This window comes from Colossoma macropomum, unplaced genomic scaffold (assembly GCF_904425465.1).
Source record: "Colossoma macropomum unplaced genomic scaffold, Colossoma_macropomum, whole genome shotgun sequence".
In the NCBI taxonomy this organism is placed as follows: domain Eukaryota; kingdom Metazoa; phylum Chordata; class Actinopteri; order Characiformes; family Serrasalmidae; genus Colossoma; species Colossoma macropomum.
In genome coordinates, this window is record NW_023494795.1 from 23,633,780 (window position 1) to 23,659,939 (window position 26,160).

Genomic DNA, 26,160 nt, shown 5'->3' on the forward strand with positions numbered 1-26,160 from the left:
AGAACAAAACATAACTCGTCTGTATGGTTATGACAAAAAACAAAAACATGTTGAGTAAACTCAACAGGTGTCTTAATACTGTAATATAGCAATAGTCTCAGAGATGTACATTTACAAAACTTTGCTTTTCAAGTACATTTTGGATACAGACCAGAAAGAATGAATAGCTCTAACTAACATTTAAAACATAGGTAGTGTTCTGTTGATGGGTTTGCCTTCATGGAAGGTGAGAGTGTGAAAGCGGTTTTAGGTCAAAGAGCTTGCAGCAGCATTCCAGTCTCAGATTACATTAAATGAATACTCCAGCGATTTTCAACTTAATCTCCATCTGCCACATCTGTAGTGTACAGGCAATAATTTTGTTGGGTTTGCCAGAACTAAAACACACTTTTATGCAAAACTCATATTATGCATAACTTATATATTAGATGACTTTGATCTTACATGTACACCAGAAACCTTAGTGAATACATTTATGGCATTTGACAGACTCTCTCATCCTGAGCCACTCGCATTATGTTACAGAGGTAGGCTAATGTAGCATTAGGAGTCTTGCCCAAGGAGTTTTATTTCTATAGAGGTAAAGAATGGAGCCCTGGTCTGCCATGTGGAGGGCAACAGTGTTACCCACTACATAATACAAACTAAATGTAACAGGAAGTCTTAGAATTCACTTAACAAGACCAATAAGTCTTTCTCACACAAATCTGTAGTCTCATATAAGTTGTGGTTTCAAATTCATGCTATAGTTAAATGTATTAAATGATTATTCAGAGAAAGTAAGCTGCAAGCCAATGGGTTTTGGTTCTTTTCTAAAAACAGGGAAATGCATCAAAATCATTGTCTATAGTAATCAGCAGTACAGATGTAGTGGATAAAGATTATGTTGAAAAATAGATTATTATTTTATCTCAGGAGATCTGTGCCTGGAGATCTACCCCCACAAGAGTTCAGATTAAAGCCTAATCTAACACACTTTACTCTAATATTCACATTTGAATATTATATTGAAGTAGAGAAATTCTCAGATCAGCATCCACATGGGACTTAGACCAGTGGATATGTAGACAGTGTGTTCGATATTGAAGAAAATAGGATGTAAACAGATATAAAAAGGCCTTGTCCTTATCTACACTTGAACTTATGTATATCTATCACGTAGAAAAGCAAACTTGTGTGCTGGATTTCTGACATGTGAAAATGATCCAAACATATTTACAAGACAAGGAGCGTTAGATGACTCTCTCGGTTGAGAAAGCCATTAAAACCAATTTGTTTTGGCATACAGTGTCAGTCAAAAGTTTGGACATGTGTTAGTAGATGCGTTTTCCTTGTCTTTCCACTATTTTCCAGATTTAAGAATAATAGTAAAAACATCAAACATATAAAATAACACATACGGAATCATGCAGAGCATTCAACTTATCAAAATTATTAAATATGTTCTATTTTAGATTCTTTTTCCTCCTGCTTATTTGCTATTTATATTTGTTTTTGAAATGTGTGCATTTATATCAAAATGTCTTTGATGAAAAATGCATTTTCAGGTCCAAACTTTTGACTGGTATGGACAAACCTCTTGATTAGATGGCTTTCAGCCAAGAATAACTGAACTGGCAGCAGCGCATAGTTTAACTGGTGGGATTTTGGCGATAAAAAGATATTCAAGTGAAAATTACAGTACATTGTTCTGTGTTTATTTTCAAAAGCCATATACTGATATAGTAAAAACAACATGTTCGACTTTTTATATGCTCTTATGAATCAACAAAATAAATAGAATATTCAGTGTAACATTAATAAGACTTGATAAATAAATGATAACTTATGTATTGCAATAGAATTGTGCGTATTGCAAATGAAGCATATGGCAGATGAAGTGGAGCACTCAAAAAGCTATACATTTCTTGTTTATCAAGTAATAATACATAGCTGCAGAAGGAATTTTTGCCCAATATTTAGGGTTCTAGGCTCTATATTATATACATAGTATAGCCTGGATTGAGCTGATGTGCTGACTCATAGGTGTTAAGCATGTTTTATGTTGCACTAGTACTGTAGTCTGCATATGTAGTAGTTGTGTAATAGGTATTCATGGTTGCATAGCAGCTGGGTGGCCATTCAGATATGAAGTTGTTGGTCCAGTTTGACATCATGACTCCAGGAGGGTAAAAGACACCTTCTATAAAAAAGAAAAAAAAAGCCACAAAAATGCCACAAATGCCACAAGTGTGGGCGAGGTGTAATACAATACTAAAGAGAAGTCAAAAGAATGTGTCTGCTCTGCATAGATAATAAGGAGTATGGCAAGGTGTGTTTGGGGGATTAAGGGGTGGAGTGTTACCTGTTCAGCTCTCTGGTACAGGAGCACGGGTAGAGTGGCACTTGTTCTTCTGCAGCAAAAACACATTCATCAGCATAGCCCATGCTATGAAGTAATGCATTTGTTAGCAAGGAATTACTCACTTTCTGGTGTAGACGGTAGTGAAGTGCCCGGTCCGAAAGCCAGGGATGTTTCAATGACTGTGATGCACTCATCCTCCAACTACAGGACATAAACACTCATGTCAAATGAACCATTGCTCTTATTAGAGGTGCAGCATCTAATATATTAATAAAAAAGATGGTTCCTCAAGAGGTATTTAGTAACGATAATGGTTCTATATAGAATCATGAACACTCAAAGAATCATTAGGATGCTTAAGGGGTTCTTTGCATCATGAAATTGTTCTTTGGATTGATGGAGTATATGTTGTAGATGGTTCTATACAGACCGTTTTTCAAAAGATTTTAATTTAATTTAGTGTCTTAGTCAGGACTGTTTCTGAACATATGCCACATTTCATATGGAGGGCCCCAGCCACCTCAATCATATTATTTTATATGCAATAATGAAAAATAGTTAATAACTCATTCATTTCTATAATGGCTTACATACATACACACCGTACCTCTTGCTCTTAACAAGCAGGCGTGTGATGAAGTCTTTGGCCTCGTCAGAGATATCTGCAAACTCTGCCTCTTCAAAGCTCCACTTGCACTCCAGGATGTTATTCAGTGTCTCATTATCGTCATCACCCAAAAAAGGAGACAGACTGCTCAGCCTATAAATGTAAAATTAACATATTTAATCAATAAACACGATTTGACACAACTAAGAATGAAATGTGTTGGTATGATTATCTACTTTGTTTTTCACTCTATAAGGTATCTTTTGTTTGGTTACCAGTTGTGTTTTTCCAAAAAAGGGATAAATAGATCCTCTTAGTTGGCTTACTACTGAGGAGTGAGATAGTTCATTACTGAATAATTAATCTCTTAAACTCTCAGGACCAGCTGACAGGTCCAGTCTTCCATTCCTCACTGCTAACCTAAGATCTCAGACAGTTTGAATTGCTTTCCATAAAATACCAAATAATAAGCTACAGGATATAATAAGCAGGGTTTGTACAGTCATAAAAATCCTGGAAAAGCCATGGAATAAAGAAATTTAGTTTTACAGGCCTGGAAAAGTCATGGAAAAAGTGCTGGAAAAGTCATTGAATTTTCCTCCATGCAGTTCATCTTCTCATGACATTTAAAATGCAGAAGAGTTACTATTTACTAACATGAATCTTGGCTATAGCTGTGGACTGACATTCAGGATGTGTGCATTGCAAACTTTGTGGAAGATGTTTTCACAGTCAAATTCTGGAGAAGCCAAATTAACAACTTAAAGAAAAAGGAAAAACGCACAGCTTCTGACGTCAAGACCTGCGTAACTGGTTTCTTCACTGCTGGTCACAGCACTCGGTCAGCACTCTTGCTATGTCCCTCTCTTAAATACTCTTAAAATCACGTAAAAGGTTACTAACATTGCAGATTTGGACAGGAGTAAAATCAATGAGAAACACTGGTAGCTTAATAAATACATTGCCTTCCCTCTCCATGTAACCAACCCCTTTCAAATTGAACTTCAGTTAACTAACTTGTTTAACAAACTAAAGATATGCCTTTGTTACTGTTAACTTATTGAATTTGGCTTAAAAATTAGGAAATTTCACTGTTTGAAAAGTGTATGAACCCTGGGTATTTAACAGGCTAAGGGTCCCATATGTGGGACCAAGCTTTAATTCCTCACTCACATAACTACATAATTTATACGCTAGTTTTATAGTAGCCACTGGATATTTCATAGTAGTTAGTGAACAATACATCTAAAGACTCCATGCTGAATAATAATTCTGAGTTTAAGATGTTAACTACAATAATACACACAACTAAACCCTTGTGATTGTATGTGGTGATGATGAAAAAAGTCCAAAAAACGCTTACTTGAGTTAAATCGCAAACTCAAGTGACCTTCCAAATTTTTACCAAAGAATATTTATGAAAGCATCTCATTTATTTTTTAAATAAGTTTTAAATCTGGTTAAATGCTAGGAGTAAATCAAAAGGACAAGCACTGGGACTCACAGCATGTATGTAATGACTCCTAAGCTCCACATATCTGTTGGGAAGGAGACAAATTCATAGTTGATGACTTCAGGAGCCAGAAACTCAGGTGTGCCAAAGTTCACTCGCAGCTTCTCCCTGGGCTTGTATCTGAACAGAAAGAATGAGAGCTTAAAAGGAGAGTCAGAGGGAGTGGAGATGGTGGGTTTACATTTTCAAATGAAAAAATTCACCAACATACTGACCTCCTTGCCAAGCCAAAGTCAATGATTTTTATTTTATTTGTTTCGCGACTCACACAGAGTATGTTCTCTGGCTGAGAAAAAAAAGCAAAGATCCATATTTGTTATGATAAACTTTTCTTAGCTTCTTTATTTATGACTGATTAGTGGATGTTGGCTGGTGAGTGTACCTTCAGGTCGAGGTGCAGTATGTACATTTTGTGCATGTACTGCAGGCCTTCAGTGATCTGTCTGATGAACAGCACTGTGTCCAGCTCAGTCAGTTTGTAGTTTTCATCAATGATTCGGTCAAACAACTCTCCTCCTTCAACGCTGAGATTGCACACATGTATACACACAGATGTAAATAAGCCTCCACAGAAAATAGACATGTATTGTATTTACATAATCATCGGTTTATGTTTGCATACATTGGATATTGAAAAGTTTGTAGACATCTACTCATGCAACATTTCTTTTTAAATCATTGTTCAGAATGATCAGTGTTCAGAAATCAAGGGTATTAACAGGGAGTTTGTTCCCCCTTTGCTGCAGTAATAGCCTCTACGCTTCTGGGAAGGGCTTGCGTCACATGTTGGAACATTGCTATGAGAATTTGATACACACATATGTGTATATATATATATATACACACATATATATATTGTGTGTGTGTGTGTGTGTGTGTGTGTGTGTGTGTTTGTTTTACTTACTACTCCATGATAAGAGTGATGTCATATCGAGATTCATAAGCTGCATAGAGCTGGATCAGGTTAGCATGGTTCAGCTGGTTCATAACCTCAATCTCACTTTTTACCACCTCCTGTCAAGACAGATATTGCAAATCAGATTTAGATATTTAACCTCATTTAGAAGAGGTAGAGCTGTGTGTATTTAGGATATAAAACGTTTATGTAATGCTGAATGCAAATTACCAGCAGGGACACGTAACAAAATAAAAATATCATGATAAAATCATGCTGTCTGAACACGATTTACCTTCTCTTTCTGACTTCTGGTTTTGATGATCTTAGCTGCCAGTGTAAGACCAGAGGACTTTTCCACACACTTATGCACCATTCCAAAGCGCCCACTGACAGAACCAAACGCATATCACACCAAAATAAGTCAAATATGATTATAACAATGTCCTCAAATAATCTGCTTGTACCTAAATAATTTATTCATACCGACTGTATGTACATCACGAGTATAGCTTCACTGTCATAACAAAACCTCCACAATTCTTAATTTTAATGTATGTTAGTACAATGCAAAATGCCATTTTGGACCATTTCAACTGGTCTATTCATCATTAAATGTTTAAAGATCTGCTAACATTTTCAAACTGTGATAAAATAGTAAATAAAAACCCAAAGGAAATTCATTTAGGAGTTTTTAAAATGACAGATACAGACTCTGTTCAGCTCTATTTTTTCATAATGCTTTTGTTACTTGGATTTCCTGCTTAATATAAAGTCTATCAAGAGTAAAGCACACCATAACCATCTCTTATGTGGACACAGGAAGGAGTTAATAGTGGTGGTGGGTTAGGTCCTGGAGCTCCACTCTTCCTTTTGGGATTTACTTTCACTGCAGCAAAAATATATCACCTGACCCAAGAGAACTGACGCTCTGTTTGCTCTCCCTCTCTCTCACTCTCTTGCTCAATCTCTCTTCTCTTTCTCTCACTCTCTCTCTGCCCCTTATCTGTCCTGTACTGCTATTTTCATGTATAAGTCAACATGCTCTTCAGTGCTATAAGTACTGTCCGTATACAGTCCTTAACTTGTGGGTTTAAATTAATAGAAACACTAAATAAATTAATCTAGATTTCTTCAGAGAAAAATGACTACAAAATGCATGGCAGTGCGTTGCAAAATATGAGGTATATGAGTCTGCAGTACCATGAGAGGTTACTCAGAGGGAACAAGTAACATATGAGACAATCATAAAAGTCATGAAAACAGTTATGGCACCAAAAACAGTTATGGATACTTCTAGATCACTTTTTGTTTTGTTTTTGTATGTTGATTATAACTAAAGCTGGCATTATTTTTGCTTGTTGTTGATTTAAGACTTTTTTCTGCATAGGATCTAGATATAGCCAAGTGAGCTCTTCTATTGGTTATGACTTCAAGAGCTAAACTAAAGATCTAATGTGTCAGATTCACCACTAACATAATTAGGAACTGACAGTGTAATTAACTAAGCACACTTTGATTTACAATGGGTGGGACCGACTTTGTTAGAAATAAACCCCTGGAAGTCTTAGATACGTCACTGACAGCAAGCCTGAGTGGCAGCCTTGCAGGTAGATGTAAAAAAAATAGCAGCAGCTCTATACCAGGGCTGTTTACTGAAGGAGTCACTGTAAAACTATTACAAGATAAAATACCTGTTAACTTGTCTTTTACAAGGTACTAATATAACATAGAATGTCTTTTACAAGCTTTGAATGTCCATATTTACTCTAGGATGGTGAAAACAGCTTATTGCTAACATACTACTAGAATCCTGTAGGGGTGCTAGCAAAAGTAAGCATTACCATAGTGTTTTTTTTTTCTTCTTTTTTTTTACATTTGTGGCCTAGTGTTTTGTGAATGTGCAGGATGCAGGTTTGTTTTATTAATTGTTAACTTCTGTTTGTTATAACTTGAAAATTCCCTCTTTTATCTTTGAGTAGTCATCACTAGGGTCTACCATAATGCCTTGGCTCCATCCAGCCAGCCAGCCATCCATCTATATTTTCTGGATGTCATTCTGTAACTCACCCTCCAAGCACTTCATCTCTGTTGATGGTGTAGTATGTAGCTATCTGATGGGTTTTAGATGTCACCACACGGTGTTCAAAAGGTGCAGGAGGTGGAGGCGAGCAATCTGAAGGACAGAGCAGAAAAGAGTGCTTCTAGATAACTCAACAATGTAGTTTTATGTAAATCTATGGACAATACTATCATACTGAAGCAATTCCCCTACCAATTGTATACTCCTCAGCTGTTGGCTCTCCTTCTTTTATCTCCTCTTCTGGTTCTTCTGGTCCCACTTCTGCAGAGTCTACTTCTGGCTTCTCTTCTTCCTCGCTTTTCTCCACCTCCTCTGATCTCTCCTCCACTCTGCTTTTTTTGAGGTCATCTTTCTCCAAATTCTCATCAGTGACTCGCCTCTTGGCACTGCCAGTCAAATCTACATTCTCTTCGGAGCTACACACACACACACACACACACACACAAAGATCAAAAAATAGAGATAGAGTACATCAGAGATGGAGATATGGTATATAAAAAAGGTGTTCTACAGGTTTGCTGTGGCTTGCTGATTTGGTTGACTTACAGCATCAGTCGATTTATGGATCAAGTTTAATAAAAAAAGACTTAAAAACGTAGTACCTTTCCTGGTAGACGGCACTGCTTTCGCTAATTTCACAGGGTGGGGTGAGCAAAGGGGGCACTTCTGGCACACTCAATTCCTCTGTTTTTTCTATTTTCTCCTTCTCTTCTTCTTTGCTAATCTCCCTCTGCGCTTCTACTCTCTTGTCCAACTTAAACTCAGCAAGAAAATCTTTATCTTCCTCTTTTTCTTCCACTGCCTTTAGTACTTCCTTCTCTTTTTCTCTCTCCTTCTCCACTTGTGGTTCTTGTTCATCTCTGATCAAGTCCAGGAGTTCTGCTGCACTGGCCACGCTCTCAGTGTTGCCATGAGAAAGCTCAGCATTCTGCTGGTTGAGCTTCTGCACTTCCTCCAAGTCAGCCTGGACTGCATCTGAACAGAAACAATGCAGGCAAAGATCATAGTTTTAAGCATCAACTTCCATATGGTCATCAATCTCGAGGGTACTGCTTTCCACCATAATATGTCTGATAATTGTCTGGACTTTGAGATTTCATAAGTCAGCTATATGCAAAACTACTGTCTAAGCTACATAAGCTGAAATAGAACACCCACTGGCACAAAATGCTATTCAAGATAGAATAACTGTATGTCAAATGTTTTACAACAGCCCACAAATCACCACAGATATGTGAAATAGCACTCAAGTAGGGATACTGGTAATGTTTCATTACCTGCTACATCTGGAGGTTTCTTCTTCTTCTGAGATTTCAGGCCCTTTAAGCACACTTTTGGCTTCTCTACACCATCCTTCTCTTTGAACTGGACAGACCGGTGGAAAAGGGAATGGAACAGTAATCAATAGTAATACCACAAAAATTCACGTTTTTTATTAATATAACACAATCAGCACATTTGTACAACATCTGCAGGTTGTTAACAGCATACAGTACTGTGCAAAAATCCAGCAGCCACCCTTCATTTACTTCATTTCCAGTAAAATGGCCATCAAGTTGTTTGCTTTTCAGCTTCAGAAAAAAAGGAGAAAACATATATTTAACATAAAATTATGCAAATGCCTCTAGCAGTAAGTAGAATATTATTTTCCAGTATTTATTATGTCCACTGTTTTTATTATAGCTTCCATTCTGATCAAGAGACTTGCCATCAGCTTTACGTAGAAATCTGCAGGGATATTTTTCCACATTTGGTGATGTTGAGGTCTGGACTCTGGGGTGATCAGTCCATCGCTCTGAGAATGCCATCAGCTTCTTTGTTTGATTTTCTCAGTAAGGGCTTCTTGACAACTACACATCCTTTCAAACCCACAGCATTGACTTATCTTTTCACAGTGGAAGGATGTTGATTTTTTCAGATCTAAATCAAGAGTGGAACTTGATTTTCTCCTCTCTCAAACATGAAAGCTTTAAGTACTGTTTATCTGATGGTGGTAGTTTTAGTGGTCTACCTGGTCTTACATGGTTGTTAGGAGTCCAGTTTTCTCTTTTTTTTTATTTAAATACTTTTTGAACTACAGTTTTGTTTCTAATGCAAGTGGATTATTTGATATCTAATCTCCTCAGAAATTACTGCTTAACTCCTTAGAAATGAATAACCTGTGCTTAATGGACATTTTGGAAATTAAATAAAATTAAATAAAAGTCTCTGACTTTTGCACAGTGTTATATGTTATATCCTAATATAGCCAGGTTTCACCATTTTGTAAAGACCCCAATACGATTTTATTGTTTGCTGAACAGAAAAAAATAATAGAATCATTGACTGATAGACAAGTGACAAGATCAAATTACAAGATCTGTTTGCAGAATTTTAGATGACCCAAGCAGAATGTGTATGTGTATTCTTAGATCTATTAGCAGAAGAATAAACTCCCAGCAAGGCCAAAAGAAGATCTTAATGCTATTTGCTATTAAACCTGAAAAGGCAAGCAAGACATATCCAAAAACACCTCCTATGAAAGAGACAGACAGGTGACAGAGAGCTAAAGACAAAAGTGACAAAAATAACAAAAAATCACAAAAAATTACAGAACACACGTTCACAGACATCAATAACTGCACACGCATTTATACACAAGTGTGAGTTATCTTGGGAAAGTAACTTTAGAGACACACTGGGACAGTTAATCTGCTCAGTAGCAGCTGTCTCTTCAGGCTTTGCTGAGATTATATTCATCATGAAGCATGAATGTCCCAGCCTAAGTGCGTAACAAGTGTATGAACTTCGATTATTCTGTTCACCACATCTACCCATCCATTCACCTGTCCATTCGTCTGTCCATTTGGGTCACTTACCCTCTCACCAGCTTGTGTGTGAGTGCTCTTTAGGAGGTCACTCAGTGGAGAGTGCTTGAGTGCCTCAGCAATAAAACTGACAGCATGCTGTATTCCACTGAGTAGCCGCTCCAGAGTGTCCAACCTCCTCGCCTGTTGGTCTGCTTGTTTCTTCATGATCTTCATGTCAACATGCATGGCATTCAACAGGTGCTCCAAGTTCTTCTCCTCTGTTTGTGCTGCTTTCTCTCGGCTAATCACGTCCAGTCGGCTAATGGCTGCGTCCTGCAAGGTGAGCAGCTTGTCCATCTGACCGGTCAGTGCATCAACTTGTCTCTCAATCATTGCGAAAGATGAGGATGTAGTCACAGAAGCTTTTTTGATTTCTGCTCGTCCATTACTGGAGTGTTTCTGAGCATGTAGGGGTTTCGGGTCATAAACCCTGGCAAGAGATGTCACCAGACTGGAACTCATCTTTGGTCTTTGGACCCAAAGGCGCTCACAGAAGTCCTCAACAAAAAACTCCAGTAGACTAATTGGAAGTAACAGCTGTCTGTTCTTAAGAGAGTCAAAACTAGTCTGTTCTGAACTAGGACATGCTTATTAGCCCCCTTGAGCTAGTCTGCTCTCAGTCTGCTCTCCAGCCCACCTTATGAACTTTTATACTGCAGTTGATGGATTGGTGCTGATTGGTCAGCGTGTGAGCGGTCACTGTGATGGCTTTGAGAGGGAAGAGGCATTTCTACATGATCCCACTGTGAAGCCATAAGCCAGGTGTGAGGATATTGAAACTAGAGATGGCCAGGACAGTTAAAAAAAACAGTGACAGATGAAGAAGAAGGTTGAAGAGTGGTATCCAAGAGTGAGTGCCAGGACAAGGTCATACAAATAAATAATATGTACTGTATATAATTATGTGTAGGTACTTTGTATACAGTATTGGGCAAAAATCAGAGACCTTTGATTCATTTCCTGGCAAAACTAATTAAGTACAAGTTTTTTTATTTCTCAGTATCAGTGAGGAAAAGGAAAAAAAGCATATATTTCAATCATCAAAACGTATATTTAACAGATTAACAGAAAATTACACAGAAACCTCAAACAACCTAATTTACATTTGTAAGTATTGTTTAAGTGTTTAATGTGTCCACAACTTGCCTTTTTACAGCTTCCACTCTTTCCCTAAGACTTGCCTTCAGTTTCTCTCTGCAATAATATATATTCACCAAAGTTGATTGCATTTTTTGCATTGCACAATCCAAATAATCCCAAACACATTCAGTCATGTTGAGGTCTGGACTCTGGGATGGTCAGTCCATTGTTTTGAGTGCACCAGCAGCTTCTTTGTTTAAGTTCCAAATCATCCTTCTTTTGCCCATTTACTTTTCTTAGTAAGGACTTTTGACAGCCACCCATCTTTTCAGACCCATAGCTTTAAATTTGAGACTTTAAGATCTCTTAAAGATAAAAGCTTTATGTATGTTTATGTGGTTGCAACAGATTTGGTTGTCTACCAGGTCTTGCACGGTTGTTAGGAGTTTATCTATATCTTCTAATATTGCTTTGAACAACAGTTTTAGACACTTATGTTTTTTCACGTATTTTCCTTTGACTTTCTTCTTGCTTATGCATGTAGATTATCATATATCTAATCCTCTCAGTAATGTCTCTTTAAAAATGAACAGTGTACCTAATAGTTGTTTTGACTGAGTATTCAACAAATGAAGAGTGGTCTCTGACTTCTGCACACTACAGTATTTTTTCTAAAAAAGCACTTTACAAAATCAGGACCATTTTGTTGGTCCTACCTTTGTAATTTTCTATGGTTTTCTATGTTTTTTCTACAAATTCAGGTTCTTTTTCCCTGAAAATTTACAAAAATAAATACACATACCAACACATACAAAGATTTGTACATATCTGTTGTGCTAAAGAGTTCTAGCTGACATTTATCAGTGATGAATAATTCCTGTATTTCTGAATGGACTTGGTCATCTGAGAGTACGTGCATACGTGTGTGTTGTTTAATGGGTGTGTAGTAATGTGTCACAGTAGGATGTCCTCCTCATTCCTAACAGGAAGTATTTCCTTCTTTAGACACACAAGCATGTGTGAAAGTCTGAGTCAACCAGAGCAGGTGTGTGGTAGATGCAATTAAACTGGCAGGATACGGAACATGGTATTTAGATAGTATGATCTGTACAGAACAGCATTGGCTCAAAGTCATAGAGGATGTACATCCTTAATACTACTTAAAATTAGCCTACTGGAAACAGCTTTAAAAAGAGAAGGCAAGCATGTGCTTTGTGATACATTGAATTGATTTATTGTATTGAAAGTGTGAAAATGAATCATAATTTAACTGGTGTACACTGCTAATCAAAAGTTTAGGATCACTTGATCCTAACTTGATAATGTTATGAATTTATTGTAGATTCAAATTAGAAATTAGAAACCAAAATGTATTATATATTTTATTTAATATTTTTGGAAACTGCAAAAAGCTATTAAATGATAAATAATATGCTGTCATTACCTAATTTCTTGCTATTTGCTTATCACTTTTAAAACACAGTATTCCAGATATTAAATTTATTATATCATGTTCAATGCTCTACAGCTTTCTCAGTTATTTACAACTCAGTTCATATTTCTGATCATTTATTAAATATAAACTTAATAAATATTTGAAATCTGCTAATGCATATTACTATGAATAATGTGTTTTCTATTATACGTGTGACTGACCTGTGAGATTTTGATAGCATCGACATGCTTCTGTAAGAATCTAATAATAATAACAACAACAATAATAATACCAATAATAATAATAATAATCATCATAACCATAATCATAATCATAATAAGTTACATTTATATAGCGCCTTTCACAATCCCAAGGTCACTTCACATAACAAAGGGGAAACAATAAAAAAAAATAAGACTAAGCAGTGAAGGAGGAAGAAAAATGCTCATGAAAATGAGGAGTCTTCAACTCAGATTTGAAGGTAGAGAAAGAAGAGCAGTCATGGAGGGATTGAGGAAGAGAGTTCCGGAGTTTGGGGGTCATGGCACTGAAGGATCTTTCTACCATAGTGGAAGGTCTGGTGCGTGGGACAGCAAGTAAGTTATTACAAGAAGACCTGAGAGAGCGAGAGGGAGTGTAAGAGATCAGGAGTTCTCTGAGGTTGGGCGGGAACAAGGTTATGCAGGGCTTTGAAAGTGAGTAGTAAAATTTTAAACTTTATATGGGACAGGACCGATAGCCAGTGTTGCTGAGAGAGAACGGGGCTGATGTGAGCTGAACGCTTAGTATGGGTGAGAAGTCTTGCCACAGAATTCTGAATGTACTGTAGCTTTTATACAGACTTTACAGGGAGACCAGCAAAGAGGGAGTTACAGTAATCAATACGGGACATAATGAAGGCATTAACCAAAGTTTGTGCATCGTTATCAGTCAAGAACGGGTGAAGACGAGCAACATTACAAAAGTGAAAGAATGCAGTCTTTGTGAGGAACTTGATATGTAGCTCAAAATTAAGTGATGGGTCGAGTAAAATACCAAGATTTCTAACAACATGTGCAAGCTTAACAAGCAGACCACCAATACTAACAGAAAAATTTGATGATTTTGATAGTAAAGATTTAGGGCCAACCAGTAAGACTTCAGTTTTATCAGTGTTTAGCATGAGAAAGTTATCGTGCATCCAGAGCTTTAAATCAGAAATACAGTCGGTTTGTGTATTGGGAGGGGAATCTGAGGGGGTGTGATTACTGAGATATAACTGAATATCGTCAGCATAACAGTGAAAGTTAAGGCCATGGCTACAAATGATCTGGCAAAGGGGTGAGATGTAGATTAAGAAAAGTAGGGGTCCAAGAACTGAGCCCTGAGGGACACCACATGTAACAGGAGAGGTGGAGGACTTGTGTTGACCTAGTGTGATGAACTGCTGTCTGTCTGTAAAATACGACCTGAACCACTGTAAGGCTGTGTCAGTGATACCAAATGAGAAGAGAAAAGATAAAATACGAGAAATGAGAACATAATGATTAACAGTGTCGAATGCTGCACTTACATCGAGGAGAAGGAGAATACTGAGAGAACCACTATCAGCAGACCAGAGATCATTAACTACACGCAGAAGAGCTGTCTCAGTACTGTGGTGAGCAACAAAACCAGATTGAAGTGGCCCATAGAGTGCATTATCACTAAGAAATGTCCGGACTTCGGAAGCAACCACTCTTTCCATTACTTTAACTAAAAATATATATAACCACATGGGCTCTGGAATACCCATTGTTGCTGCATCTACAAATGTAATTTCAGAGAATACTGTGCAAACTGAAGCCATATATCAACAACATCCATAAATGCCATCGACTTCTCTGAGCTGACACTCATCTGAGATGGACTGATGCACAGTGGAAATGTGATCTGATGAGTCTCTGAAATTGTTTTTGGAAATAATGGACATTGTGTTCTCTGAGCCAAAGAGGAAAAGCACCGTCCCAGTCGTCACCAACACAAAGTTCAAAAGCCAGCGTCTGTCATGGTATGGTGACGTGCCAATGGCGTGGGTAATTTGCACATCTCTGAAGGCACCATTAATGTTGAGGGGTACATACACATTTTGGAGCAACATATGCTGCCATCTAGACTATGTCTTTTTTAGGGACATCCCTGCTTGTTTCAGCAAGACAATGCCAAGTCACATTCTTTATGTATTACAACAGCATGGCTTCATTATACACTCTCAGAAAAAGATACAAAACTGTCACTGAGGCAGTACCCCTCTTTTCTCTGGGGTGGTACCCTCAAGGGTACATTTCAGTACCTTTAGTCAGGGAACATAATTTTACCATAATTCATTGAAATTATATTCTCTGAATTGTACTGAATCCACACACCCCGACTGTATCCAGGCTTTTATTTTATAGGTTATGAAAAGGTACAAATATGTACTTTTCACCTGGAAAAACTTATTTAAGGTGGACAATTGGACCTTAAAACCACTGACGTACCTTTGAGGGACCATTTACATTGTTTGTACCTTGATGAATGAAAAATGTACCTGCACAGAACCTTCATTTCCAACAGTGTAAAAAAAATGTAGATGCAGGATTGTCCTGCCTGCAGTCCAGACCTGTCTACCATTTAAAACGTGGGGCACATAATGAAACACCGTATATGAAAATGGAGAGCTTGGGTCATTGAACAGCTGAAGCATTATATCAAGCAAGAATGGGAAAATATAACTTTCATAGCTTTCATTAACATAAAATATCTTGTCTTTTTATTGTTTTCAAACAAATCAAGTCAAAATGGTTTTGCAGACTATTGCTTTGTCTTTATTTACATTTTACCTACTGGGTTTGTATATATCTATATCTATATCTATCTATATATATACACACACACACATATACACATATACACATATATACATATATATGTATTTCCACAATAAAATTGGTTTTACATTATTAACACCCCTGATTCCAAACTTTACTGTATGTAATGCACTTTCCTCTGCTGTGCCCAAATTAGACACAGTGCAGATAACACATGCCACAGTGTAACCCAATAGCCTGTAAGCATTAAGGATGAGAGCAAAGAGCCCGATAACATACCACAAGCACACAATGATCTTATAATAGCCCAGATCTCCTGGACCAGTTAGTGCCTGTACTCGCAATGTGATTGGCTGGGTCATTAATAGCCTCTGGCCGACTGGTTGACGTTGTCTTTGAATGGGCAGAATGCGTCTAGGGGATCGGTGACATGTCCGCAATGCGAACCTGATAATGTGAGTCAGCTCCCTCTTTCGAACAGCAAGAACATATGAAAAACGACTGAGTGTTTGTGTTATTTATGTGCGCATATAGATTTGTTTTCCTAGTTTTTCTAGACAAAATATTGTAGGAAAACCAGAGAAAAACAGGGGGAGCCTACAAATTTGAGGACTAAGTATATGGTCCTGATTTTGTAAAGTGCTTGTTATAAGTATTTTGCTTATATTAATAAATTGTTTGTCCCCCTTTGCTGCAATAAAAGCTTCTATTCTTCTAAGAAGTGTTTACACTTGATATTGGAACATTGCTGTGCGGATTTGATTGCATTCAGCCACAAGAGCTTTATTGAGGTTGGGTACTCAAGTTAGATGATAAGTTGTGGCACACAAATACCACTCCAACTTATCCTAAAGGTACTGGATGGTGCAGCGTCACTCGAGAACCTGATTCCGCTGCTCCACAGTTCAATAGCCAATTGGACATGTTGACCTTTTGATCATGTGCAGCTGCTCCAGAGCATCATTGGACCAAGTTTTTTATTTAAATTTTAGAAGCTGCGTATGCACAATGGAACCCCAGTGCCAATAATGGGAGCACCTTAAAGAAGTAATGTTCACTAATTAGTAAATGTGTCTGGACACTTTTGGATATAGTGTATGTCCCTATATTGCATAAAAACAAATATGTGTGTGATTAAATCAGGAAGTACAGCTGTCTACTCACTTATGAAGATGTTTTTGTATGAAAGAATACATCACATGTTGCTTTACAGGTATAAATGTATGGTCATGAATAAGTGGATTTCTAGCAAACATGTATGCTTTATGACGCAGAGCAGACACAGCATGCTTTGTCATGATTACAGAGTTTTTTGAGTCTGATGGAATGTTGAGGTGCTACATATGTCTGATAACCTTAGTGGAGTCAACACGCTCTCAGTAAGGTGTGTGGAATGCAATAAAACAATACATAGACCAGTAATTAAGCTCCGCATCTTATCAGATAACATCCTGATGACATCAGGATAGAAGCTGCTGTTGAGCACCGTCCCTCCAGACCAGTTTAACTTGTTGGTGTTCCCTCCTTCAGCTCAGAACATGGAAAAGCTAACTGTCTAACAAACACTTAAAAGGTAAATGTAATTCAAAAACACAAAGTACACATAACCCTTTTATTAGGCCTTAGAAATCATCATTATTGTATAGTGGTAACTGGTATCTGGATGGTCCTTTTCTTATTTGGCTCAGACAAATTCTCATGAGAACTGGAAAAACTTTATTTATTCTCTTGGCTGATTTAACACTGGGGATGATTACATTCTTTAAATGCAAATCTGTTAAATACATCTAAAAATGAATGAATTCATATCAACTTGTTTTTTCCTGATAATTACAAGAGTCAGTTCTATAGTTTTTGAATTTAGAGTGTGATCAGCTGATGATCGGCATATTTTTATTGATTTCTTTATTCTTCTTTATTCTCTAACTTTAGCTAGTAAAACATTTACTTTTTAGGGTTATGTACATGAGGACTATATTTAAATGTAGTTACTTTTTTGATTCCACACTTTAGCAAAATAGTAAGATATTACCCCACTTTAACTTATAGTTTGTCTGTACGTTTCCACTCCTGCAAGCATGTAGTTTTGCAACAGTACAGCAAAATGGTTAAAGGATGAACAGTGAAGAAGAATAATTGGAAAAACTGGTTATACAAATGCAAATAAGGGATTGGTCTGTTAGTGATGGACAAATAGGAACTAAAGAAATGAACCCGCCCACACACACGCAAATGAACACACAGACAGAATGTATAACCTGCCCAGTTTATCTCTCACATCCCACTCCACCAATACTTTTAATAGATAACATGATTTTTCTCAAACCCTTACTGGGATTCAAAGGGTACACCTTTAGGCTTACACTTCAATTCCTCACTCTCCTAACTACATAACTTATGTATCAGTTTCATGGTAATTAATAGTAGTAAAAGTAAAACAAATCTTAATATTAATAACTGAATATACTATAAAATGTACTACGTTCTATACTGCTATTAACTATAAACTCCTAAGCACTATTTTATATACTATAAGAAAAGTTTTTTGTTTTTTTGTTTTTTAATTTACAGCATTTATTCAATCACTGAGATCTTAACAAAATCATTCAGAGTGGTTTGATGTGATATGCTTAACTGTAGAAAAACTTCCACAATCTGATTTCTTTACAGTGGTGGTGATAGGTCTGTGAAAACTACTTGTGTCTTCTAAAAGTTAGCCTCTTTTGCCCTTCATACACCTCCCCACCATGAATGGTGAAAACTCTCTCTCAAAATCATAATACAATTAGACAGCGGGCAACATTCATAACCATTTCATGTAATAACACTATGAGGGAACTTTCAGAGCAGCAGACCCTTCAGACGTCTGGTTCCCATCACCACCACTGTGGCTTGGCACTTTTCTCTAGAGCAGGGGTGTCCAATCTCATCTGCAAAGGGCCGGTGTGGCTGCAGGTTTTCACTCCAAACAAGCTGGAGCACACATGTTTCTACTTGTTTAATCTGTTGGTCTTAGTCTTCAAACATTTCATCAGGTGATCTCCTGCTTTGTTTTTCTTTGAAAACCTGCAGGCACACAGGCCCTCTGTGGATAAGATTGGACACCTTCTCTAGAACATTCCATTTGACCTCAAACCATTCTGAATGTCTTGGTTTACATCTTAATATTATACATTATGCAGAAACAGCAGAATTCTCTTTAAGACAACTTACTTCACTAGCTTTGATTTATCTTAACTTGAGGGCATTGCCCTTTTTTAGTGTACTAATACCTATCTGTGTCCTATATATTCACCACTGGAGGGCAGCAAATATGCAAAGAACTGAGTATGTTCATGTATTCGTTCTGTTCAATCACATTCAGTAACTGTGCCCTCTGAAAGAAATCAGTTAACCAAACTGTTATGAAATGCGAAACAGTTAATACGTCTACTATGTCTGATATGTGCTATTAAAATATGTGCTCATTAAAATAAAGGCAGTGCTAACATAGCATGCACACTACTTGTGTTATCCTGCCCAATACATAAACAGAGACCGACCACTGGGTGATGACAGCCCATAAAGTTGACCAAATAGCTGTTTAACTACTTGTAGCGAGTAACTGTCACTCAAACAGTCATCCAAACAAATACAGGCTTTATACATGTATTAGCACATGGCTGTATGTGATGTGTGTCGAGAACTGCAAATGCGGTATCTCTGGATTGATGGAGGATGCATGTGTGCAAATGTGCATTTATGTGTAATCAGGATCTATAAAACAGCTATGGGCCTATCAGTAACCAAAGCTGGAGGCCGGAATGCAGTCAGTGTAATAGAATATGTCACTATAAATATGCTGTTCATTCACACTTTGGTTCAAAATCTGTTTTTTACCACATCTATAAAGCAGATATTGTTTCTGCATGCACGTACATATCTGAGTGAGAGGCTTTGAGTATTTGCTTGTTTTTGTTCCTGTGGGTTAATGTCCAAGCGAATGTGTACAGAGGGTACAAGTGCATGAGGCTATTTTAATGCAGGGGGTTACAGGGGGGAACTAAATCTCTCCCCAGCCCTCACCCTCCTTTCCTTTCTCTCTCACTCCTTCTCCCCCGTCTCAATTTATCTTATGTAAGGAATCTGAGCACTGACACTGGCTCCTCCCCCATGCCTGAGGCAGACTGGGCTTGGCAGGCTGTGGGGCTTCAGGCTGGGTACGTAGGAGCTGACGTGGGGGAGTCCCTGGGAAACTCTGGCAAACACGCTTCTGGTGATGAAAGCAGGGGCCTGGCACATTCGTGGTAAACAAATGGCCAATAGCAATATGGCTGCACAGTAGCTACTGTATGGTGAATATTATGGTAATTTTAAGATAGAATGTGGACTTGCAATGTGAACTATTTACTGATACAACCATGTTACAATGCAGCAAATGTTCATTTTAGATTAATATTCAATGAGACTCAATACACGAGATTTAAATATGCTAAATAATATGAACTAGACACCAGACAAAATGTGTTTTAGTTTTATTGTTTTATTCCACACCCACATACACTGTAATTATTTCTTTATATTCATTGTGCTTCGAGATTTTATGTCTACTTTTAAAACATGAGGTATTCTCTAATGTCTTTTATATGTCTCTTATAATTTAATTCTCAATGCTGTACAGCTTTCACAGTCATTTCAGAATCATGTATTATTCTAAACACATCTAAAATCTCTTTATTTTTTTACCAACTGCTGTATTTAAAACCCTTAAAGCTATATAATGCTAATATACATCAATGGTCTAAGTTAACACACTAATAATGCATTAACACAATGAATTATTTACATGACAATTTTTTTGTAATGTCATAAACACAGTTTCCTAGTTCGACTCTTTGAACCATCCTTAGTTCCACCTTGAACCTTGAACTTTTTTCTTTTTTTTTCCGCATGCTGTGGCCTTGATCACAGCTGTATTCCTCTCTACAAATACAGCTTTTAAATGGCAAGTTCCATTATGGCTCCAGCTACTGCAGTTCCATGAATTTATTTTTCACAGCAGTACACTGAGTCTGTATCATTTACAAGTATTATTTACAACCAAAACACACCGCTTATGTGGCAAAACTCTCCGCTGATGTGGCAAGTTATGTAAGTAACTTTAGCACCAGAGGATGCCTTTACTACACTAGGCAGTGCTTGTGGAAGAGATATTAGAAAAGCAACAGCAAATTGGAAAGCTTGAGTTCTCATCAAAAGGAGACGTAAATAATATAACACAAGAGCGAGAGGCTACAAACATGGAGGGGTTGGAACATGCAGCCTCTGTTGCTCTCACTCATATAGCTATACCAAAATGCACTGTGTTTTAAATAAATATCTATTAGGGTCACATTTAAGCAAATAAGACTAGTGCAGTAATCACAATTAATAATTAACAAAAGAATGTGATTAATTGCAATTAATTATTTCAATTGTTTAACAGCCTGAAATTAAAATCAATTTATATTGTCATGTATGTACTTGGTTTTATTTTAGTTTTAGATTCCTATTTTTTGAATAGCATTGTAACTGCCATAGGTTTTTAGGATCCACTAAGCTGCTGATAAATGTTGGTGAAAATGGCAATAAAAAGCCACTTAGAGGCTTCAAAGACCTGGAGAGCTTGTCAGATAGATTTGGCTACATTCAAATGACTGAAAGGTAGAATCCTTGGTCAGCTGCTCCTGAATTTGGCCTTCCTGGTGACCTCATTATACCTGCACTGGACTTTCCTGTAGGCCACTTCCTCCATGCTTATAATTTACAGTATCTGTAATGCATTTAATACCATATATTTGATGGTATACATGGCTTACACAAATAGGAAAGAAACACAGTGTATTTAAGTCAAATCTAAATTCTCTCATCATTTGATCTTTGAACACAGCAAAGGAAAAGAAACGCTGAGAGACACCAGGAACCAGAAGCCAAAACTGTACCTCAATACAGAAACACAGTCAAACTGTGATACCTGATACTTAACTAACACATTTACGCTCATTCAGAATAGAATACAGTCTGAGACGTGGAGACAAGCACACTTACACCGAGACAGCATTTTCAAATTAACGCACTGCAGAACATCAGTAACTGTACATTTTAGTAACAGGGGAGGTGATTTTCACTGAAATTTATTATACCATTCTTGTGAGGATTTAGCACTTTATGAAGTAGTAATAGTTTGAAGTTCTCAAGTTAATATGTAGTAGCACTCTAATCACCTCAGTTTATACATTGGTATACTAATGACTAAATGCATGTTTATTCAGATTCATAAAATTCAGAAAGATTTCTCAGTGGGTTCTAGATTATTTTAAGCAGTTTTGACAGCATTGAGGCTTCTCCAATATGAACCTTTTTAATAATATAATTAGGACATCTGTTATAATGAAATTGTTTTGCATGAGTGCCAAAAGTATTTGTAATGAGGTGTGCTAGATAAAGACAAAGTACAAAAATGTGCAAAGTGTGAGGTCACCAGGACTGGGATTTGGAGGCCTTGATTACTTGTTAAATTAAGTGGAGTGCTAAATTTTGCAGAGTGTAACACTCTAGTTCTAAAGTTTAGATGTTTTTTCCCACAATTTAGTCATAGCAGACCCTGTATTTCTCTGAATTAATGTGATATTACCCAAGTACCTCATAAGACTAAGAGTTTATATAATCTGGCATTGGGAAATATTGGCCTTTATTGATTTAAGTTTGAGATCGGTGCCCAAATACTTTTATGCACCTTGGAGATCATCTTGAGATGTTCTTCATATAATTATGCCTTTAAGAAACAGCCTTGCTGTGTTGTGATTGTGTGTCTTATTTTAACATTTTTGTTCAGTTTGTGCCCAAGATCTCAGGACATTAAAGTGGTTTCATCAAGATTTACCACAAAGGGTTGGCAAAATCTTTAAAAAAGACATGTAATGATTTCACGAATAACAGGATTTGGTAACACTTTACTTACATAACATTGACATAACCATGCCATAAACATGTCCTGGCAGGTGTAATATGCTGTCATGAGTTGTCACAGTAGATAAAAATCAACTAATATAACTGGGTTATGTTATCATTCCTGGTAATCGTCAAGACAGATGTCATAATATTTGATGTCATGACAGATAATTACAATATAAAGGAAAAAAAGTAAAAAGAGGGTAAAATATACTGCAGCAGAGGTGCCATACAAAACCCACAGTAAAAATATGTTTTCTCAATGATGGTACAAATCTGTAAAATTACAGTCAATTCATTTCTTAGAAATACTGCCTTTCACTGTAATTTAACAACTTTACCAGTTCAACTAGTTACGCTGACATACAGTACTTTACCACAATAATAATAACAACCATTAAAATAAATGTTCTTGTCTGTGAAATGAAGGTGATCAGGTGTTTTTTGTGAATTCACATTCTATTTTTGTAAATTAACAACAGCAGTGTCAAAATATCATATATGTATGGTTTATTTACATGCAGTTAACTTTTTCTTTCAAAAAAACAGATATTGACCATTAAAGTTTACAGTAGTTTGATGGTGAAAATCTTTAGCACAGTAGGACCTTCCTGATAAACCTACTGACCCAGACCACGTGTTAACATATCTGAATGTTTGAATCATTCGACCTATATCACTGAGAAAACATAGTTGGCAATGCTGGTAGCACAGCTGAAAGATCACATGCCATGAGGTCTGTTACGTGATCAATCAGACACACTATATGATGGGTCTGAACTGCTGTACGAGGTCTGATTTTCCCTGTGCATTTCCAGGACCCCAGGTCAACAGCAAGCCAGAACAAGTACCACACACAACCAGCACTTCATTTCCACCTCTTTTAAACAATAAAAATTGAAGTAGAAGCAGGTTCCCATCATTGCTTGCCACAGCATGAATAACATTCTCACAAGTACAGGCGTAACCATTACAAAGATGCTTTTGGCTATGTAATTAAGTACTATAAAAGCACTTCACCCCTGGGCTTATTACAGTTTAATGCTTGTTATTCAGTAAGTACATGGGAAACAATGCATACATGCATTTATGTTATTCTCACGTTATAGGTGTGAGGAGTAGAAGCCTGAACATTAAAGGGGTTAAACATAGTGTGTAGGACTGTTACCTCTGTGTGAACTGATGTGCTTCCTGTAGATTTATCCCTTTTCCGCTTGTGGGTGAATAAACTCCAGAATTGCCTCCATAAGAAGGACGCGACTAAACACACACTACCCACAATCCAAACGTCCTTATCCCGTAAGAAGTTCTCCATGGCAACCAGAGTCGCAAATGCAGCGGGTCAGTCCGAGCCTCCCTCCGCCTCCAACGTCTTCTTTAATGAGACCTTTAATTCCCCCTCTCTCTCTCTCTCTCCCGTTTATCTTGGTCTAGCTCACTCGCCCTTTTTTCCTCGCTCTCACCCAACAGAGGTCTAGTTGTTGACATCAGTAGTGTGACCAAGCCATAGATTACGAAAGACAGGCTGGAGTGGACACCCCCTCTCCTGCCCCCGCACCTCCTCTCCTCTCCGTAAGGAGCGCAAGGCCTGTCACTCAGGGAGACGAGTGCGGGACAGGTGGAAATTTGGCCCCGGGGCAATGCAAAGTGCTCAACACAACCCAGTGTATCCTTTAACGTTAGACACAGCACTTAATGTGCTCAATCATTCCTCCCAACTCACAGACACAGTCATGCATTCACACGTGCATACAAACAGTTTCATGCAATGTATAAATCTCCAACCTCACAATGATTCACTGCAATGACGATTCTTTAAAAAAAAGGATTCAATGCATCGTGCAATCCTGACCTTTATTACGATTAGATTATTTTCAAATGATTCAGAATTCTATATTTGCTGAATGCACTAGTGTGACTGGGCTAGGGGTGGGAATCTCTAGCCACCTCAAAATTCATTTATAATTTTGATTCAGGATAAGATGCAATTATAAACACGATTATTGATGCATCTCTGTTTTTGATTTCAATTGCCCGCTTAATGATTTGCTTCTGTATTTGTGCTATTACTTAGAGTGCTATTAGTTCAGTTGAATTTGAATGTTGCTGAAAATGCCATATATTTGTTAACTGCTCTTTCAGCATCTAATAACTAAATTTTTTATGTCTGTATTTGTTCTTGCACATGGTGGGCTGCAGTATAGAGCTACTTTCTATTCTATTCTGGAGTGGACTCATGGCTGTTTCTTCGCTGTAGAATTGACACGCACAAAAGCAACTTGCATGTTCGTTCATCCCTGTTGTGGAGAAACATGCTCAAATGACTTAAGCTGTACAGAAGATTCTGAGAATTTTCTTCAGATAGTAAGTCGCACTATAAAAAACCAAAAGCATATTTTTTCATATGTTGCACATTTAACCCTTAAGTAAATAAACAAACTTGGTTCTGAATATTAGCTGCTTGTCAGTCTCCTGAACTGGCTGTTAAACAAAGGTTAAACATTTTCTTTCTTCCTCCCAGCTGGGCTGCACCAAAGTATACTACTTTATAAAATCTCTGGGTGCAATGGGTTGATTTTACAGTACAGAGAGTATATAAAACTATGATTATGACATTTTGAGAACTGATTCAGAGATAGTCGAGATGCACCTAGAAATCAACTATTTTCCCTCCACTACTATATCCACAGTAGTTATTCCACTATTGTGGGAACAGTAGGGGCTATTTCTTGAGCTATTTTAAAACATGATTATCCAAAAAAATAAATAAATACTTAAATAAATAAATCTCCACAATTTTATTCTGGCCAAAAAAATAAATAATTGAAAAAAGATGGTATTGTATTGTATCAATTGCATCACCTTTAGCATATGGTCAATACATTGTCCTTCATTCTTGAAAAGGATTTATCAATGCTTGTTGGGATACTACAGTTTAACTGTTTGACTATAAATAGACCATGAATATCCAAATGTGTTACTATGCTCAAAGTAAGGTCCATTACAAAAAAAAGTTACACATTCACATGAACTTATCAGATCACATCAGACATCCATTATTGAGCAACTGTAAATAAAACAAAACAAAAGTATGACATGAATTATCACACAATTTACGTTTATTGAATCATGTAGACTGTGTTTGTAGATACCTGCTCATCCAGTGTTTCTTCTGAAATCAGCTGTATTAGTAGGGACTTTAGCCCCTCTTTGCTGCAGTAGCAGCCTTTACTCTTTTTGAAAAAGTTTTATACTAGATGTTGGAACATTGCTGTGAGGATTTGATTGCTTTCGATCACAATGAAATGTTTTAAAACTAATCATTGTATAAGAATGTCAGGAAACCTCAACATGTTAGTTATATACAAACATGTACAACAGAAAAATTGTCTGGATTAGTTACATTATCTTGGCATTCTGTGATTGGTTGCATTAGTGGCTTAACACACAGGTATAATGCACTGTGAATAGTGTATTGGACCTTTTTATTCTGAATTAAAAAACACCTCTGTAACATTTTCACACCTTTAATTAAGATGCATTTTCTTTACAGTGCC

General features: G+C 37.1%; 1 protein-coding gene across 1 annotated transcript; it reads right to left on the minus strand.

Moving 5' to 3' along the window:
* Positions 1-1,596: 1,596 nt before the first annotated feature.
* mylk4b (myosin light chain kinase family, member 4b) lies at positions 1,597-24,140 on the minus strand. Its single transcript, XM_036581916.1, has 14 exons — positions 23,772-24,140; positions 8,720-8,807; positions 8,045-8,417; positions 7,635-7,858; positions 7,430-7,535; positions 5,655-5,748; positions 5,369-5,478; positions 4,847-4,988; positions 4,680-4,750; positions 4,456-4,584; positions 2,952-3,104; positions 2,467-2,545; positions 2,345-2,393; positions 1,597-2,182 (listed from the first exon to the last, which is right to left on the minus strand). The coding sequence occupies exons 1-13, from the start codon at positions 23,916-23,918 to the stop codon at positions 2,349-2,351; spliced, it is 1,761 nt and encodes a 586-aa protein (XP_036437809.1). The 5' UTR covers positions 23,919-24,140; the 3' UTR covers positions 1,597-2,182; positions 2,345-2,348.
* Positions 24,141-26,160: the final 2,020 nt, after the last annotated feature.